At 40.0% G+C, this 17,874-nt stretch overlaps 1 protein-coding gene and 1 pseudogene across 6 annotated transcripts; one reads left to right on the plus strand and one right to left on the minus strand.

Annotated features, from left to right (window-relative positions):
• Window positions 1–535: 535 nt before the first annotated feature.
• UBA3 (ubiquitin like modifier activating enzyme 3) lies at window positions 536–17,788 on the minus strand. Of its 6 annotated transcripts, none has more exons than XM_057422900.1 (18): window positions 17,677–17,787; window positions 17,499–17,540; window positions 14,739–14,859; window positions 12,657–12,737; window positions 9,614–9,696; window positions 8,900–8,980; window positions 8,216–8,259; window positions 6,993–7,057; window positions 6,031–6,186; window positions 5,807–5,909; window positions 5,222–5,335; window positions 3,739–3,792; window positions 3,307–3,343; window positions 3,148–3,229; window positions 2,119–2,219; window positions 1,932–1,995; window positions 1,770–1,824; window positions 536–1,281 (listed from the first exon to the last, which is right to left on the minus strand). In XM_057422900.1, the coding sequence occupies exons 1-18, from the start codon at window positions 17,694–17,696 to the stop codon at window positions 1,193–1,195; spliced, it is 1,392 nt and encodes a 463-aa protein (XP_057278883.1). In that variant the 5' UTR covers window positions 17,697–17,787; the 3' UTR covers window positions 536–1,192. The 6 variants fall into 6 exon arrangements, 5 of the variants coding, with proteins under 5 accessions (XP_057278883.1, XP_057278884.1, XP_057278887.1 ...); XM_057422902.1 differs by having other exon boundaries at window positions 537–1,281; window positions 17,666–17,727; XM_057422901.1 differs by lacking the exon at window positions 17,499–17,540 and having other exon boundaries at window positions 17,677–17,752.
• On the plus strand, window positions 13,104–13,802 carry LOC130606528 (prolactin regulatory element-binding protein-like; annotated as a pseudogene).
• Window positions 17,789–17,874: the final 86 nt, after the last annotated feature.

Here is a 17,874-nt window from a genome sequence, read left to right on the forward strand (position 1 = left end):
CCCGCCGCCAGGCTCCACGTCGCAAACAAGGCCGCACGCAGCCGCGCTCCGGCCTCCCCGCGTCAGGAGGGGCGGGCCCAGGCTGCTGGCATGGCGGCGGGGCCTGCTCGTCGCTTCACGGTCAGCGGCTGAAATCGCAGCTTCGGTGCCCGGTTCTTCACCTGCTCGACGCAAATAACGAAGAAGGACGCTCTCTTTTAGACCTCAGCTCACTGCTTTAAGCCCCACAGCTTACGTGGGGTCTTTTCACCCTTACAAACATGCGGCTGCTAGCAATTAACCTGTTAAATATCAGTGTCCCCGAGTTCAAGCACAAGGCTGGAATATGGGAAGTTTAAGTTTAAACACAGTTTATAGTTTAAAAGATGGAAAGTTTAAACGCAGCTGACATGCATCAAGTAAACTCAGGGACTTCAGGTATTCAGCACTGCTTACTGGAAGGTCTCTGAGGGAAGCAGCCAAACACCCTAGGTGTTTTAACCAATGTCAAACTCGAATGTCCACAGGTAAGCCACAACTAAGGTCTTTATGATTTTTTATTAATAAATACCTTAACAGCACCAATGATACTTGAACAATCCTGCAATGCTGTGCACAGCAGCTGCTTGGAGACTGCAAGATGTGTCCGTGTATCCAGGTATGGTTTTGTCCTTTCACGTTTGCTTGTAAACGAAGTAATATCTTCCAAACTTGACACCTTTCATAGAATTGATCAAATCAATACCAAATAAGAGGAAAATGCTCATTTTAATCTACTAGCCTCTTCTGGTTTCAAGGTAATTCACAAAGTGTACCGGAGTGCTACGATTTAAAACCACATTGTTGTGCTGCCTTTTAAAGGGTCATCTCTTCGCATATACATATGCACACGTGTTGAAAATAAGAGGTTTGGCCACCTTAAAGTTTCCATGTATCTGAAAGTATACTAACACTAAGATTTTGACAACGAAAACTGGAAAAAACTGTATTCCTATACATCAGAATTCTGTACATTAATAAGCATTTATACAAATATAACCCACCAAATATTGGCTTCTGCATACAATTCTGAAACATGGTGATTCATCTGCATTCCAACAATGCTAGTACTAACAGGAACAATTCAGGCTGCTTTAGCACCCACAGGGCACGTTTATTTTACACGGTGGGTGCAGACTTCTCTCACTGTATATGCAGTTTACTTATGAATAAATTAAGTGGTAAAGTGAAGCTTGAACAACATAGTCTGTGGTGTAGTAACATCAGCAACTGCAAGTTCCTGGCCATCCACAAGCCCCAATTCTGAAACAGAAAAAAAGAAGTTTAAGTACAGGAAACCCATGTGACTTGTCTTTCTTTTAAATTAAAATAAAGTTATGAATGCCATTCCCATAAACTGTGAGTATGATGAACTGAAGCTGCAAACACTTCACTAGCTAAACCAATACCCACCTAATTCAACCAGGAAACCAACAGACCTTGTCAAGAAATAATAAAACACTGCTGAAGCGTGTTTCATTTACATCAGTTCAACTTTGTCGCAATGTTTTTCTCTGTATCTGCCCATGTTTCACATTTAAGCAATTCAAAGCTCAGCCATGAGCAAACTGAGAAAAGGGTATTGTACATACAAGGATAATGAAGCACGTTCTAGTGTATAGTGCAAAAGAAAGTTAAACATGTCATAGTATAGTGCAAAATAAAAGTTAAACATGCCATAGTGAGGGATAAAACTGACTTTCTGTTTAGAGCAGTATCATGAAAATCTGCACATGACAAGTGTAAGATACCTTTTAGTGTCTTGGAAAGATTTGGCCTTGTACGTTCTTCAATTGAAGCTACCGTCTGAAGAAAAACAGGTAAAGACAAGTCAAAACATTTCCTTTCAAATTCAGGAAAGTAAATTTAATTAAATGAAGATTATTAAAGATAATTACATATATTCAGGTTACCTGTAAGTAAAGTGTTTTATTTCCCCCATACATAGTTGCTGTGATTGCAGGAGATTTCATTTGCCTATATATAAAACATTTCAAAGAAAAAACAGACAATCAGGTAAAAATACATTTAGAAAGTGCCTTCTTGAAACACTGAACTACAAAAAAATTATCAAATAAATCATAATAGCTGCACACTTACAATGAAGCATTATTTGTCAAGTAATCCAAGATCTCCTGCAGTTTAGCTGATGGGGAAATCTCTATGTTTTGGGGAAGTTGGCTGCAAGCTGGACAGTTCTCCTGCACAGGAATGCATGTTACATTAGTGTTTAAAAAATGCTGCCAGTAAGGTCTCAAAACTATTTGTGTGTTTGTGGGGTTTTATCTCTAGAAATATTAATACTGCTGCAAGTATTAGTGACAAAACCCAGCTCCTCACGAGGTCTGTCACTGTTTAACTGGCTCCCAACAGCAACAAAGTATTTATGAACTGTAAATTTCACCTGACATAAAATTTAATACTACAAACTTACAAATCAATTGCTGTCACAACCTCTTTTGGGGAAGATTTGCTTATGAGTCTTCTTAAGATTGTGTATCTTATTTTGTAAACCATATTTCCCATATGACAGGGGAAGTCTTCAGGATTCACTTTCAGTAAAGTCAAGTATTGTTTCTTCTGCAGGTAATACAGCAGGTAGCACAGCAGAAACAGCTGATACGCCCATGTTGCACCAGCAGACACCAGAAACAGCTGTCTGAAGAACCTCCCTATACCAGAAGCTACTTTTCCAAATATTAAGAAACTTTGGCTAAACATGCAAAAGTTAAATATTTATTTATTACATAAAATATGTAATAGTTTTTGGTAAACTGATGGGTAGAAGAAAAGGTTTCATTATCAGGATATCAAATAAAACATCTGTTCATCTGCAGGTAAACAGCCCTGCTACTCTGCATGGACAGACCACCACTGTCATTACTCTTAGACCCCAGAACCACAGAAAATTTAACAGAACAGAAATTCCTACAAACTAAAAACAACGCTCTGGAGAAGTAGCAGACAAGTAACATTGTAGTTTCTACTTTCAAAACTTCAGAAATACAATTATTCAGTGCTGGGGGTGAAGAGGTTCAATATCGGGTTTCAGAAATATACACAAACTGTCTAAATTCAATAAAGATCAAAGTCAAGGAAACAACCCTGCAAGACTTGAACAGCACTAACCTTCCTCTCAGCTTCAAATGTGTGTGTGTATAATCCATCCACATCATTAAACACCAAGTAGTTGTTAAGAGGAACGTATGCACTGTAATGACAAATGTTTGTGTTAGTATGTGCCATTATGTTAGATATCATGTAAGTTATTAATAAGAAATGAAATACCTTGTGGCTATTTTAAAAACTTCAGTGGTGCAAACAGCTGCAATGAGGAAAAAAACAAGTTTCTTCATTCTAGCTCGGAACATACAGAGACATCAGTGCACAGAGATGTGCCAAAAATGACAAGAAGTAAATCAAGTACAATTTGTAAAGAGAAAAATAAACATCTGAAGTTAGCTGGTAGTTCTATGCATTAATACCACAGATTCAGCATTAAGCTGATATACTGTGGGTTTTTTCCCCATTCTTAAATGCTTTTGATCACTCCCAGAGTCACAGACAAGTTTAAAATTTATAGTCACATACTCTGTGGAAAACAGAAACGAGACCGTAAGAATAAATTAAACTCATTAAAAAAGTTCTCAATTCCAAACTGTTCCCTTACAAAACTCTGAAGTGTGTAAAGCAGAAGTGAAATGAGTTCTTGTAGCATACCTGCAATTACTGCATTTGTAGAAGCTACTGCTGGAATAATTCGTTTAACCACCCCTGTAAAAACAAAACATAGAGCTTTGTCTTTTCCAAGGAGGGAGAGACAACTGAGATACGGCTTTTTATCCAGAATAATTATAGAAGGGTGTACCCAAAAGTACTTTAAGCATTCCAGGAGCTTCTGTAACAATAAGGTATGATGGCATGTTGCTCAAGTGTTTGGGCGCTTCTTTATTTTAGGAATGGATCAAACACGTTGAGAAAAATAAGGTATTGCATAAAGAGAACTAGTAAACTAATTCTAAAACCAAGTATTCTGTATTTACCACGGAAAACTAATTTCAAACCCAGTTCTAGTCTTGCTTAACTGGAAAAATACAGGAAGGAAAGATATTTGAGTTTAAAATTCCTTCTGCACGAACAGGCTTGCCAAACTGTACTGGCATCTGTAGCCAACTCTTCTTCCATCCAGCTAAACAGCCATACACCAATATGAAGCAAGATTTCTTATGCATACAAGTTTGTACACCAGGAACAAGGTTTACTCTTTCTCAGGCCTGCCAAAACACAGCAAATTCCTAAGTAAGCAAGTTCCTCTGGCTTCTCATTATTGACTTGTCCCCTCCATACCTGAGAAAACATGCATAAAGCTTTTATCTTTGCCATCTTTCTTCTATGTACTTTATAATTAAGCCACCTTCAAACGCTGAAAACCATGCTGCCGTGTGCATGCACATTACGTTTAATAACTGGAGTTCACATTTATCTGTACCAAAAAATACTACTAGAGAAGCCAGTATAAACTGCTGCAAAGACAATGACTATCTGCAATACACTAGGGGGAATCTGAGGAAGATATACAACAATCAGTTTGCCCTTTCTTGATAGAAAGGCACACACTGAGGTTCAAGTGTGGCATTTCAAGCTCAGCATTTCAAATGTATTCTCAGTACTACAAGCCAACAATCAGAAGTTATTACAAATTCTGGAGATGCTGTATGAGACTCTCCACTTCTTTTCTATTTGGTTAATGTTTAAAATGCTCAATGAGTGGCAGCATTCTGCATCTGCACCTGAATAGAGGCACGCACAGCAGTGAAGAATAGATGCTACAGTCTTAACCAGCCTAAATTGGCATAAAATGTTGTTCTTGCTAAAAGCAATCTCATTCTACTCTTTGACCCAGCAAAAGTGGTCACAGTGTAATGTAAACCATGGAGCTGCTCCAGGCTAAAAATGGCAAAAAGAATGTTCAGTTTTGTCCCAGTTAAGTTCCTCTGATTCATCACAAACATCTGATTCATCATAAAAATATTTGTGCTGGTATAGGAAACAAGCTGCTTGTTTCTGTTTTAAGGTATTAAGGGAGAAAAGAACTATTTCTTTCTCAGCAGAGCTGCCAACTTAGTCATAACAAACACAAAGAATGCTAATCCAGGCTAATTCCAAATGCCATAAGCTCAGTGAAATGCCATACCCCCCTTACCTTGGGTGAGTCTGTATGTGACACCTTTAATTTTAAATTGTGATGCTCTTTCTAATGACTTCTGGTAAATCCACTGGATATGTTCAGGGTCATCTCCATCCAACGCAACACCTTCTACAGCAGAGTTAAGAATTTACAAGTAAGTTAGTCACAAGACTTCTTCAGAAATGTTTTGTCGAAAAAAATACCTTTCATTAAGGTTAAAATGAATACCCCATTAAGCTATTAAAACTTGATACTTTAAACAAATACCGTTTCTAGGAACATTGTAAATTCTAACACATTCTATACACAAACTATCTTAACTTTGCAGATTTATAGAGCGGTTAGAAGTTATATTTTGAATCAGGAAAGTCATTGTGCAGTATGACAGAGGTAAACACATGATCAAATGTGAAACCTGAAAGCGAGTCCGAGCAGAGAAAATCCATCACCAGCTCAGAGGAGCCTCAGACTGACTACAACGAGCTACCTAAGATTAAAAGGTAGGATTGTTCTATTAAAAATAGCTGTGTATACCTAACTCAAAACAAATCAGTTAAAAAGAGAACTGACAGTTTAGCACCAGTGCAATATACTCATTACCTCCAAAAGGTTGCTCCTTGGGCCACTGCAATATCCTGACATACTCAATACAGTGCTCTGGTAGCCTGGGCATAGACGCAATTGTACACATGGGAAAATTGACCTGGTGTGGGCAGGGGAGGAAAACCAGAATAAAGTGTGTAATACATTATGTACAGTGCTAGGAAAAGAAATAAGCTAATCAGAGGAATATAAAGAAAGGAAGTATCACTGGTTGCAATTACCTGCGGTGGGTAAAGCTCAAGCGTGCATTCAACACAGGCTGTCATACCAGGAATAATCACACGAACATTTCCTTTAAAACCTTCTGTCCCTCCATCGATTAAAGGTATGATGGAACTTGGATCCAGTACACCATCTTCATAGTGTAAAAATGACATCTAATGAATAAATGGGGGGAAGAAGGGGGATTGTTGGATTTTGATTTTCCAAACAAGTTGCAGGGAGGAAAACAAAAAACCCCTAAAAATTTTATTCTTAATAGTACATCACAAGGCTGAATGCTTAATATACAGTTTATTTTAAGAGCACATAGTGTGTAAGACACTACTTATCAGTGCACAGAACTTGATCAACCACCTTTACCCTCCTCCCAATACCTTACCCCCCAATGAATGCTGTTTTGCCCTTATACTATACCAAAACAAATGACTAATTGGTTTGAAGGATTTGGGGGTTAATTCTTGGTTTGTTGTTTTGTTAGGTTTTTTTTGTTGTTTTGTTTTGTAGATACTGGTAAATACTCAAGCCTTCTACTACTGTGTAGCACCAGGGCTCTAAAAGATGACATTTACAAGATGCAGCACGGTAAGTACTGTTTGGCTAATAAGAAAAACCCAAACGTTCACAATGAGAGCATCCAGAGAAGCTGTGGAACTTCCCTTCTTATGCTTTTCAAAAGCTGACTGCACAAGGCCACACAAATGTGATCTAAATTTGAAACTACCCCTGCAGGGCACTGCACAAATGTTATCTAATGCTCCTCAAGAAAAAGGCAGCTAAGAAAACACACATTTTATCCTGTTCACAAAGACAAAAGAAAACAGATACAGAAAGCTGAAGTTTCAACAGCCCTCATTTCATTTTAATAACATATTCTACACAAATCTGTTCAATTCTAGTTAGCAATAACCAGGCTTTAAAAAAGACTGAAGAAAAAAGACTTTAAAAAGACTGAAGACTTTACCAGCATGCCATTTATCCATCTTCTGGCAATTATAGAGTCCAGCCCACAAACAATAATATGAAATTCTAGAGGGAAAAAGAATCTATTATTTAAAGTCCACACTAAATCATACTTCTTAAGCAAAATATTCTGTTCATAACAGTCCAGAGAAACTGACTGCAGTTTAACTATCTCCCTTAGATCCCCTATATTACAGATGCATTTGTCTATTTCATAGAATCATAGTATAGTTAGGGTTGGAAAGGACCTTAAGATCATCAAGTTCCAACCTCCCTGCCATGGGCAGGGACATCTCACATTAGACTATGTCACCCAAGGCTTCGTCCAACCTGGCCTTGACCACCAGGGATGGAGCATTCACAACTTCCCTGGACAACCCATTCCAGTGTCTCACCACCCTTACAGTAAAGAATTTCCTTCTTATATCCAACCTAAACTTCCCCTGTTTAAGTTTTAACCCGTTACCCCTTATCCTATCACTACAGTCCCTAATGAAGAGTCCCTCTCCAGCATCCCTATAGGCCCCCTTCAGATACTGGAAGGCTGCTCTGAGGTCTCCACACAGCCTTCTCTTCTCCAGGATTAACAGCCCCAACTTCCTCAGCCTGTCTTCGTACAGGAGGTGCTCCAGTCCCTGATCATCCTCGTGGCCCTTCTCTGGACTTGTTCCAACAGTTCCATGTCCTTTTTATGTTGAGGACACCAGAACTGCACACAATTCTCCAAGTGAGGTCTCACAAGAGCAGAGTAGAGGGGCAGGATCACCTCCTTTGACCTGCTGGTCATGCTCCTTTTGATGCAGCCCAGGATACAGTTGGCTTTCTGGGCTGCAGGCGCTCACTGCCAGCTCATGTTAAGTTTCTCATCGACCAACACCCCCAAGTCTTTCTCCTCAGGGCTGCTTTGAATCTTTTCTCCGCCCAACCTGTAGCTGTGCCTGGGATTGCTCTGACCAATGTGTAGAACCTTGCACTTGGTATGGTTAAACTTCGTAATGCTGGCATCAGCCCACCTCACAAGTGTGTCAAGGTCCCTCTGGATGGCATTCCTTCCCTCCAGCGTATCAATCAAACCAATACTTCATACTTCCAGTACAGTATACTGTAGAAGACTAAAGTAGTTAGCTGTCTAACCACCAGGAAAAGTAGGTGGTTAGACTGCAGCAACAACTGCCAGGTTTCCCTAAAGGACCAGTGTTTGGCAGGGAAACAAATACCACTTACGTCGATAGAAGCTTTCATCCATGTCTTGAATCTTTTTAAAATATCTGAATGTAAGCCCAGTAAAGGAATATATTTATAAAGTAGATGAGTTTACTGTTTTCTATTTGCTACCCTAAAGCAAAAACATTGTCTAATTTGTTACTATTTGTTATAAAAAGTAGCATATAAAATTAAGATTGAAAATTCCCACAGTTGAATCTGTGGCATCTGAAAAGAAAAAAACAACCAAAAGTAAGGGACACAACATAATAGTTCACAGAGGAGAAAGCTCAGCAGGCAAACTAGGAAGCTCTAAACATGTGCTCTTGCAAAGTCCTGTGTCAGTAAGTGCTGCTCCATGTTTATAAACTAATGTCTGCTACCAGTACATACTCAAAAGACTGATGAACAAACCTGATATTTAATATTTTAGTGAAAAATTGAATACTGTATGTGAATAAAAAGACTCAATAGAAGGAAACATACAAAAGAGTTTCTTAAAGCTTAGTCTTCTTTCCCCAATGCGTACTTCCTGCATGCCAATGTCACTCAGAAAGAATTCCTAATCACCAGCTGAATGAATCTGTTCTTTATTGTATGAAAAAGAGAGGATGGCAGCAAATTACTTTAGATAGTCTTACCACCTACAGAGTTTTCTAGGTTTTTTGAAGCTTTCAGGGCTACTACTTCCCTACAAAAGGATACGCTACAACAGCACAGTTGGGAATGCGGTTGTTTAGGAATTCTGCTGCAACTTCTGCTTTTGGTCGCCCAACATCCTTCGGACTGGGAAGAAACCAAGCAATTTCAAACACATTTTTTAGTAGATTCAATCTTTCCAGACTCTATGCACTGCAATACTGAATTAAATGACTAATTGTTACTGGAGGACAATTTATTGATATGGATAGTATCACATAGAATAGAATAGTTTGGGTTGGAAGGGACTTTCAAGAGACATCTAGTCCAACCCCCTGCAATAAGCAGGGACATCTTCAACTAAATCAAGTTGTCCTAATCAAGGCATCCCTGTAAAGCATCAGATATAAGAACCTGTTATTTAAATATGTCTATGTACCTATAGTTATCAGAACCAAAACCATACAATTTGTCACTTAGCTTGGAAGAAAAGGGCACCAGAAAGATTGGTATGTCAATCTCTGTGCATTATTCTTTGGTGTCACTTTTTCATTAGTCATTAGCTGTATCTGAATAGTAAGGAACCTATGTTAATTTTCTTCACATCACAGATCCCTGAACAAGAAGGAATCATACACATTTAGTTAATTATGAATATTATTGTGATATGAAAGTTCAGTAACATTTAATGACATCTTGTTCAACCAAAATAATAATCATATTCACATATTTTAAGTACATTTAAAAAACCAAAAGTTGAATAGTGAAAATACCACTTACCGAAATAGAAACTGTCGGTTCAGATTAGAAACATCTATAGTATCCATGTCAATTACATGGATGTGTCTGAAGCCAGACAGTGCCTGTGAAAAGAGAGTGTAAACTTCATTTAACAGGAAATGAAATGCTTACAGTGCTCCAGAATTCATTCCACGTGCCAAAGAAACAACCTTTGGAGGTACAAACCTATTTGCTCTTCATTCCCTGCGCAGACAGGTATATTGTTGCTCTTTGTTAAAAGAATATCCTTTGTTGGGTTTGTAATGCCGATGTTTACACACATGGAATTAGCCACGTTTCAGTGATCAAAGACAAATGTTCTATTGAACAAAATATTGCCTTATGCTAGTCATAATACAGGGAAGTCAACAGTAGGCTGATCCATAAGAGGAATTTGCAGTATTCCCTCACAACTGGAGTAAATCAAAAGCCCTTATTATGGGGAAAAAAAAAGTGTAGAATTTGAAGAAATACCATTGTTTGGCAGGAAGAGAAAACCAAAGTTTAATTCCTCTAAAATGTTAAAGTTTTGAACATTCACTATTTTCACAGTTGGCATAAATGAGTCTGGCATATCCACCTTCAAATCACAGTTCAAAATAAGCCAATGCAAACACATAAAGCTCCCTCCCTATCAAAGGATGCGCTGAACCTCTGGCAGAGGTTCTGCCTGATCTCCATTTGTATGCAGTCCATCACCAGACTGGGCAAATAACTTTGAAGTAAAACTGTCTTAAAACTGGATTGCAGGTCTGATCTGATAAAATAATGTCTGTCAGACACAAAGAAACTATGTGAATTGTAGCTGAAGTGAAATAAATGATATAAAACACTGGGTTTAGAGATAGGAAATGTGCTATGATGTTCTGAAGTGACTTAAAAAAATTCAAGTCCTGTACCTTACGCGTTTTCCTTTAAGACCCAATCTTGTTATATAATAAAGACTTTCAGAACTTTACATTTTACATTTTCTGAATAAACAGAGCTACCCCATGCATAATACACATTGAAAATGCTGTATTGGGAAACTGATTAAACAGGTGAACAACAGGACTGAAGTACTCCAGAATAGAAACTGATTCTATTAGAAAAGCAACAAGACTCTCTCTCTGTTATACTGGATACCCTTGATGCAGAGCATTCATTCTGTTTCCTTGATAGATGTTCACCTTTTGTTCAATATTATCAAAGCAGACTTGGAGAGCCTGTTAAAAAGAAGAGTGAGCCTGGGGCATCAGAACATACAGTCTTTATAAAGCTTAGATTCATTGTCCCAGAGACATGAATACATGTGAACAGAATCTAGATTTGCTTACTGTTCTGAAAATCATAAAAATAAATCACGATAACTTAAAACTGTACTGATGGGAATTATACACACACAGCAGACTCATGAAGTTCCTTATTACGTACAAATCCTCCATCTCAACATGCTGTCAACAGATGGAATTTGTTATGTCTCAATGAACACATAAAACAGGAGCTCTGTGCAGAGGTTAAATTCACCAGGACTAAATTCCTAAAGAAAGAAAACTGTCTTGGAGCTGTCATAGTCTCTTCAAGTAAAATCTTGCTCAAGCATTGCAGTAGCAAACCAGCAACCAGAATAAGAGCACATGTAAGTGCTGGAACTGTAAAACCCCTAAGTTAATGGATCTGGGATGCCTGGCTTTAAATGAGGCTATTGATTTATCAACGTTCTCAAGCTTGGAGGAAGCCTGTGCAAATACTGAACTAGCAGTACAGAAATTCTATAGTAAAGTGGACTAAGGCACAGCTGTTAGCGTAAACTAAGGAATTTATTTTATGATAAGTTATTGTATCAATCCACACATTTTCCATGGAATTCATAAGGACAGAAATTCTTATTATTATATACAACCACAGAAATGTACAATATTAGTCTAAACTATCAAACTCAAACAGTGTGGTAACAGTAACACACTGATAAATATGAGTGCCTGTGAGGATAAAAACATTTATAAAATAATTAAATTCATACACATTTATTGGGTAAATATCTGATTGCACACGATCCCATAAGTGCATTTTATATGCTTAAAAACTGCTTTTTGAAACACATAGTGAATCCATCATGAACTAACACCATAGTAAGAAAACTACCAAATACCTTCTGGTAATCCATACACCAAGTACTGTAATATTCCTTCTCTCTTCTTACACTATATCTATTCCTCCTTAGACATTTCCAACAGGATATTGCATCTTGGTCTGGCTCAATAAAGTTGGCATTATACAGGCTGAATTCAGACATACATATGTCCCTCTGAGGCATAAGGTTCTGCATACAACCTCCAATTTACTGATCCTGAGGAACTGGAAAACCTGAGAGCCAGTGCTCAGGAAAGCCAAATGGATTCCAGAGTTGTGAAGGTCACCATAGACACAGTCAGCCTGGCTCTACCCATCTCACTATGAAAAAACATAAATAATTCCAGCAACTGGAACCTCACGTTGAATCCAAAGATGAAAAATAAATTGGAATTAAGTTCAACTATGACTGTTAATACTAAACGTTGTGCCGGCTACTTATGGCAATTGAAAGCATCACTTTTCATCTGAAAAGAAACATTTTAGCTAGTACCAGGCTACTTCGAAGAAACATAACTGTTACTGCTGAAACCAGGACACCATTGTATTCCAAATACCACCTCGTTGTATCATTACGAGCTGATTTGTTCTTAGTTTCTCATCTTCCTAGATCCAGTAATTAGGGAAAATTGCCAACACTGGACCATATCTAAGGCTGCAAGTGAACTTTGTCTACACTTCACAAAGATCAACGTGTTGTCCTCCACGACAAGGTTTAAGATAGCCAAGTAACATTTAGTATATTAGACTACCACTTCTAAGCTTTCTGTCAAGATGCATTCTTCAAGTTTATTGTCTGTGTCAGCACGTATTTTATGTATTTTGATTAGAACTTAAAGATTCAGTACCTGACAAATTAACAAAGTAGAAAATATAATTTACTCAAGGAAAAAAGACTGTAAGACACAAAGGGTGAAAACTGAGTAATTACCAGGTTTTTCAGGAGTTCGCATCCTAATCCTCCTGCTCCAATAACCAGCACTTTACATGTGTTCAACAAAAAATCAAGAGCCTGTGGAAAATATAAAACAAAATATTAATACAGTAAATATGAAAAAGCACAATTTGTCCTTTACTTCACGACCCTTATAAATGAGTTACTGCACATTTTCAGTGCCTAATAAAAGTTTCACATAAAACAACGTCTATCAATGAAACAGTTTGTGCTTGCAGGGCTAATCACGTATCAGACTTTTAACGTGTTGTTGAGTTCACACAACTTCTATACCCCAACTTACAGAAAAGCAAGACCTTTGATGTATCATTATTCTCTTCATATTAATTTGAAAAAAGCAAGTTCCACCTTTATTATTCCATTTAAGGAGATGATATTCTCTTCCTCCAAACATTTTACTGAAATAAAATATCCCTCTGCCTCTGGGAGTTCCCCAGCATAAAGAAGACACTGCAGCCCATGACAGGGAGATGGACGATATCACGCTGGGCCCTGACAACAAGGTGGTGATGGCAGGATGGGACTTCCAGTGCTGTGTGTGGCAGCAGGACCATCTGGTGATGGGGCTGTGCTGGAACGAGAACCTGTCCGGCATCCCTGACAAGTCTTACCGCTACCAGGCCTGCTGGTATGGGGGAGTGGAGGACAATGCTGGGCCACTGCCGCTCTAAACTGTTCAGGTGCCCCACAAGCAGGAGCGCTGCCCCCACCCTGCTACCTGACCAAGTGGGGTGGGAAGAGCTTCCTGCCACTGCTCACCCGGCCCTATGGCACTGAGGTCATCTGCCTCTGCATAAGTGACTCGGGTACCTTCCTGGGACCAGGCACAGTGACAGGCTCTGTTGCCATCCACGTCACCTTCTCACCACAGAGGCTGTACTATGCGAAGGAGGCCCATTGCATTGTGGTGACAGACACGGTTTTTGTCCCTGAGAGCCAGCACGGATGGGAGATGCTAGCAGGGAATGAGGGTGCCCTACTCAGCATGGCTGTTGACAGCCGCTGCAAGTGGCACCTTCTGCCCAGCCGACACTCCCTGTCTGGGTGCTGCTGCTGCTGTGTGCCGCGCTCATCGTAGCTGCCATCCTGCTGCTGCAACTCGCCTTCCTGGGCTTCCTGTAGACCCCCAGCCCGGGATGGGACCCTGGGGATGGGCAGACTCTGCCGGGCTGGGCCCACCCCCTGCAGGCTGTGAAGAGGATGAGGAACTGGGGTATGAACAGGGGAGCACAGGATGGTGCTGGCAGCCATGTGGGGCAGACACCAGCAAAGAGGGGTCCCCCTGCCCCACTGCTGCTATGAAAACTGGAGAAAAAAAAATGTATTTTGGGGGGGCTTTTTTTCTTTTTGTGTCCATGGCAGGGGGATTGGAACTTGATAATCTTAAGGTCCTTCCCAACCCTAACTATTCTATTCTATGATTATCTATAACACAAAATAAATATAAACAGACAAACAACATTGCTGGCTCAAAGAATTGATTTTTTAACTGTATAACTGCTTTCAGTGGATTGTTCTACTAGACCCCAGTGTCAAACTAGTCAATAATGGAACAGTATATTAAAAAGGCTAATAGTAAAATACATTCAACTGTAAGCTCTGAATCAAAATGCACCAAGAAAAGAAAGCAGAAGAAATATATTAAACAGCCCAGATTTTGCTTTTCCCTACTAAACATCTTTCCCAATTCTTTAAGTATTCATATTAACCTTAATTCCTCCTTTAAGTACAAGAAATTCCTTACTGTATCTAATTACTTAAAAACAGAGAGAGAAATGCTGCTATTTCTCATGTGAAACTTAAAAGACAGAGCATAATTCATATGCTGTTATACATTTTTATATACGATGACAGCAAGCTTGCAGTTGACAGTGTACAACTCAGAAACACAAGCTTATGAGAAGAATACAAGTTCTTCTAGAACCATAATGTTCAACTGATTAAACACAAGCTTTTCATGCACTTTTAGTATTCATACACTGCTGGTGATCAATTAATGAAACTTTACATCAGCCTGCAACACACACTACAGATTTATTTAAAGTAAGTGTTTCTCACTTGAGTGCCTGGCTCGAAATCAGGATGTGTGAATGGTCCAGATCGCTCGAGAAACTTCCTTACATGGTTCCAGCGACCTTCCCAGTCTCCAGTGTCCCCACACCCACCATCAACAGCCATTCTGCACAGAACACAGTAAATTCAGCTGCAAAAATCATAGAGAAAAAGCCACGCCTCCAAAACGTTTTATTTCTTTATATAGCTTACAAATACCTACATTATTGACCATTCATACAAATGCATCTGCATATTCTTTAAGCACATAAGTTATGCACATGAACATTTGCATGAGTGGGTTTTATTTGTAGAACTAGAAAGCAACAATACAAATCTGCATAGAGGGGAAAACCACAGGCATTTCAATAAACCCCACTGATTCTGCTTTTACTAGTGAAAGTTGACCTGAAGTGAAAAAAGGGTCTAGCCATTTTCCTTTAATTTCCCTTGTATTTAAAGAGGACACAGAAAAAGAGGTTTTGTCCCTTTAGATTTCAAGGGTATCAAGTCCTGTTTCCTTTTTCTGACAGATTTTTGAAGTTCATAAATCATATTTAGAATTATCAGTGTGTAACTAGAAATGTGAGGCATTGAATAATAACAGTAAAATGCTCCAACACTGGCCTCTGAGTCTTCACAGTTAATTTAAATGAGTGTTACCAAAGTAAGAATCTACCCTTTTTTCTGCTTTTGCAGGTCACTTTTAGCAGTACATAAATTTAAACTCTTCAGAGACTTACTGGAATAGTTCAACATCAGCTCTCATAAGCAACTTTCCAACACAGGATCAGCACCTACACAGAACAAGCCCTTTCTTAAAGGAGCACACTTCCCATTTTAAATAGGAGCACCACTCAATGTGTATGTACAATTACGTTCTATGTTAATAAAAAACTAAGCTTGTTACAAAAGAGCTTATGAAGTATGAAAGGTTGTGTCATCACTGATAAGGTGCATTATTTGCTTCCTCCTCTGAAGTAACAGGAAGAACACTCAGATCAATAACTGTTGAGTAATGTTTAGAATTTATTCCTGGTGACTTATTTCAGAAGGAAAATGTAGTAAAAACATGTAGACAATGAGTGCCTTTATCCTCACAGAATTCAGAAGATGGACAACACAATATGTCCAGAGTAACTTTAATTTACAGGCAGTTTGTTTTGCAAGAATTTCAGTAACAGGGAAAACTTCACTAAACTGCAGGAATAAATACATCATAATTTGCTTGTGTTTTGACTGCAGACTGAACTCATTCCTCGTTAACTGCTGGCTTCAGGTAAGCTACTGAATTAACAGTTGAAGATCTAAAACATTTATTTCAGTTCATAAAGGTCTTTTGACCTCTGACTTACACTTCTGAATCTTCCCCAGTTTCCACAATAATGTGAAAATACACATATTTCACATCATGGGAGAGAATGTGAATAAATACAGCACTCCCTCTGCTGAACCCTGGGCTCATCTGTTTGCAGGATACATTAAGCACTGTCTTATACAAATAAAATGGGCCAATACACATCACAATTACTTCTATGGATTATATTATAATTCTTAACTTTTCTGGAAACAAGTGCAGAAGCAGTGCTTGGTGACATTAACTTTTTTTTTATATAGTCCATATAAACACCTATTAAGCAGTAGTACTCCCTTTAGATGTGCTTTTCCTTTATAAGTGATAAAACGGTAAGCTCTAGCTTCATTTTTGTGATTATACTACAGTTTGCTTTTTTACAAGGTTGGACATTGTGGAGATCCGAAAAACATCAGTAAGTCCACCTGAGATTTTATGTTTAACTTCAGAGACGGGTTTCTAAAACATTTATGTTGGTGTTGTTACAGCGTTAGCAGGTATCTGTTATGAGAGCGTAACAAAATTCCTGTTTATTTCATGGAATTACTTTAATTTGACAATTTGTTTAATATATCAGAGCAGCACAGTGCTTATGTTGCTTTAGGCCCAGACTTTCCCTTCTCATCTTCAAAGCTCCACATGTATGAGGGACTTGGCATGCACCCCTCCCCATCCAACATGCACAGGGATTTTTGTGACCCTCACCCCAACACACACATGCACTGCCTGTGAGTCCACCGCTCAGACAGGCAAGTCTGCTTGGTGATCTCTGGGAAGAGGGACACAAGCAGATGGAAGGGAACAGTTAAGGGATGGAAGCAGATGAGGTTAAAGACTACTGAGCATTAGTTTTCAAGGCTGTTAAGACAGATGCACAAAATTTAGGGTTTTAATAAGCAGAGGCAACAGTTCCATAGCCTGAACTTTTAATTTTCAGCCAAAATTTAGTCACCTGCTTCTAGCCTAGAGGTCCTCCCCAGGTCCCTGACAGGCAATGCAGCTCTTCCCACTCCTGTCACAAAGCTCTCCAGCACACCAGCCTTTACTCATGCCAAGCTCCAAGCCCGCGATTCCCATCCCCACTCCGGGTGAGCCCCTTGGTCCTCTCCCCAGGTAGATTACTCTTCCCCAGTCCTTGCTATTCAAGCGCCCTTTCGCGTCCCCCTTCCTCATTTTGGCCCCTCTAACACCTCTTCTCCAGCTCCCTTCACCGCGGGGCCCCGGGCCGCTCACGCACGGTCACCGCAGGCAGCGCCTCTCCATCGGGCTCCACAACTAACCCGCAGCCTCCTCCCAGCCCATACCTCTCCTGCGGGGCTGCGGCTCACCCTGACCTACCAGCCACCCCTCAGCAAGCGCTGCCTGCCCCTGCCCCGGGCCGGGAGCCCGCTCACCCGCAGCCCCGCACTAACCCATCCGCCAGCAGCTCCTCTAGCCTCCTTCTTTTCTTCTCCCTAAAAGAGAGAGAATAAAAGAAGGGTCAGTATCGCGCTACAGAGACCGGGGAGGAGAGAGAGGGGACCCCGGAGCCCACCCGTCCCCGGGAAGCGGGGAAAGGGCCGGCCAAGCACACACATACAGGGCACTTACGGTTCTTCGCTATCCGCCATATTTCCCTCTGCTTCCCACCTTGCTCCGCGGCGCCCCAATGGGCGGTGCTTCCCCAGCGCGCCGCCGCGGTTGCAGGCCTAGAGAGTCGGAGAGGGGGACAGAGCGCCCTGAGCGCCATGGCAACCAGGCGGGGTACCGCTGGGCCCGGAGGTACAGACCGGGCAGCAGAAGCCACAC

This window comes from Pezoporus wallicus, unplaced genomic scaffold (genome assembly GCF_028554395.1).
Source record: "Pezoporus wallicus isolate ANWC-B61680 ecotype Strahan unplaced genomic scaffold, APGP_CSIRO_Pwel_v1 contig_7073, whole genome shotgun sequence".
In the NCBI taxonomy this organism is placed as follows: domain Eukaryota; kingdom Metazoa; phylum Chordata; class Aves; order Psittaciformes; family Psittacidae; genus Pezoporus; species Pezoporus wallicus.

Coding starts and splice junctions, on each gene's coding strand:
- UBA3 (XM_057422900.1), bottom strand. CDS start 17,696: ATGGCGGATAGCGAAGAACC. Junction 17,541..17,676: donor ATGGCGGATAGCGAAGAACC/GTAAGTGCCCTG, acceptor TCTCTCTTTTAG/GGAGAAGAAAAGAAGGAGGC. Junction 5,910..6,030: donor TTGAGCTTTACCCACCGCAG/GTAATTGCAACC, acceptor TGCCCACACCAG/GTCAATTTTCCCATGTGTAC.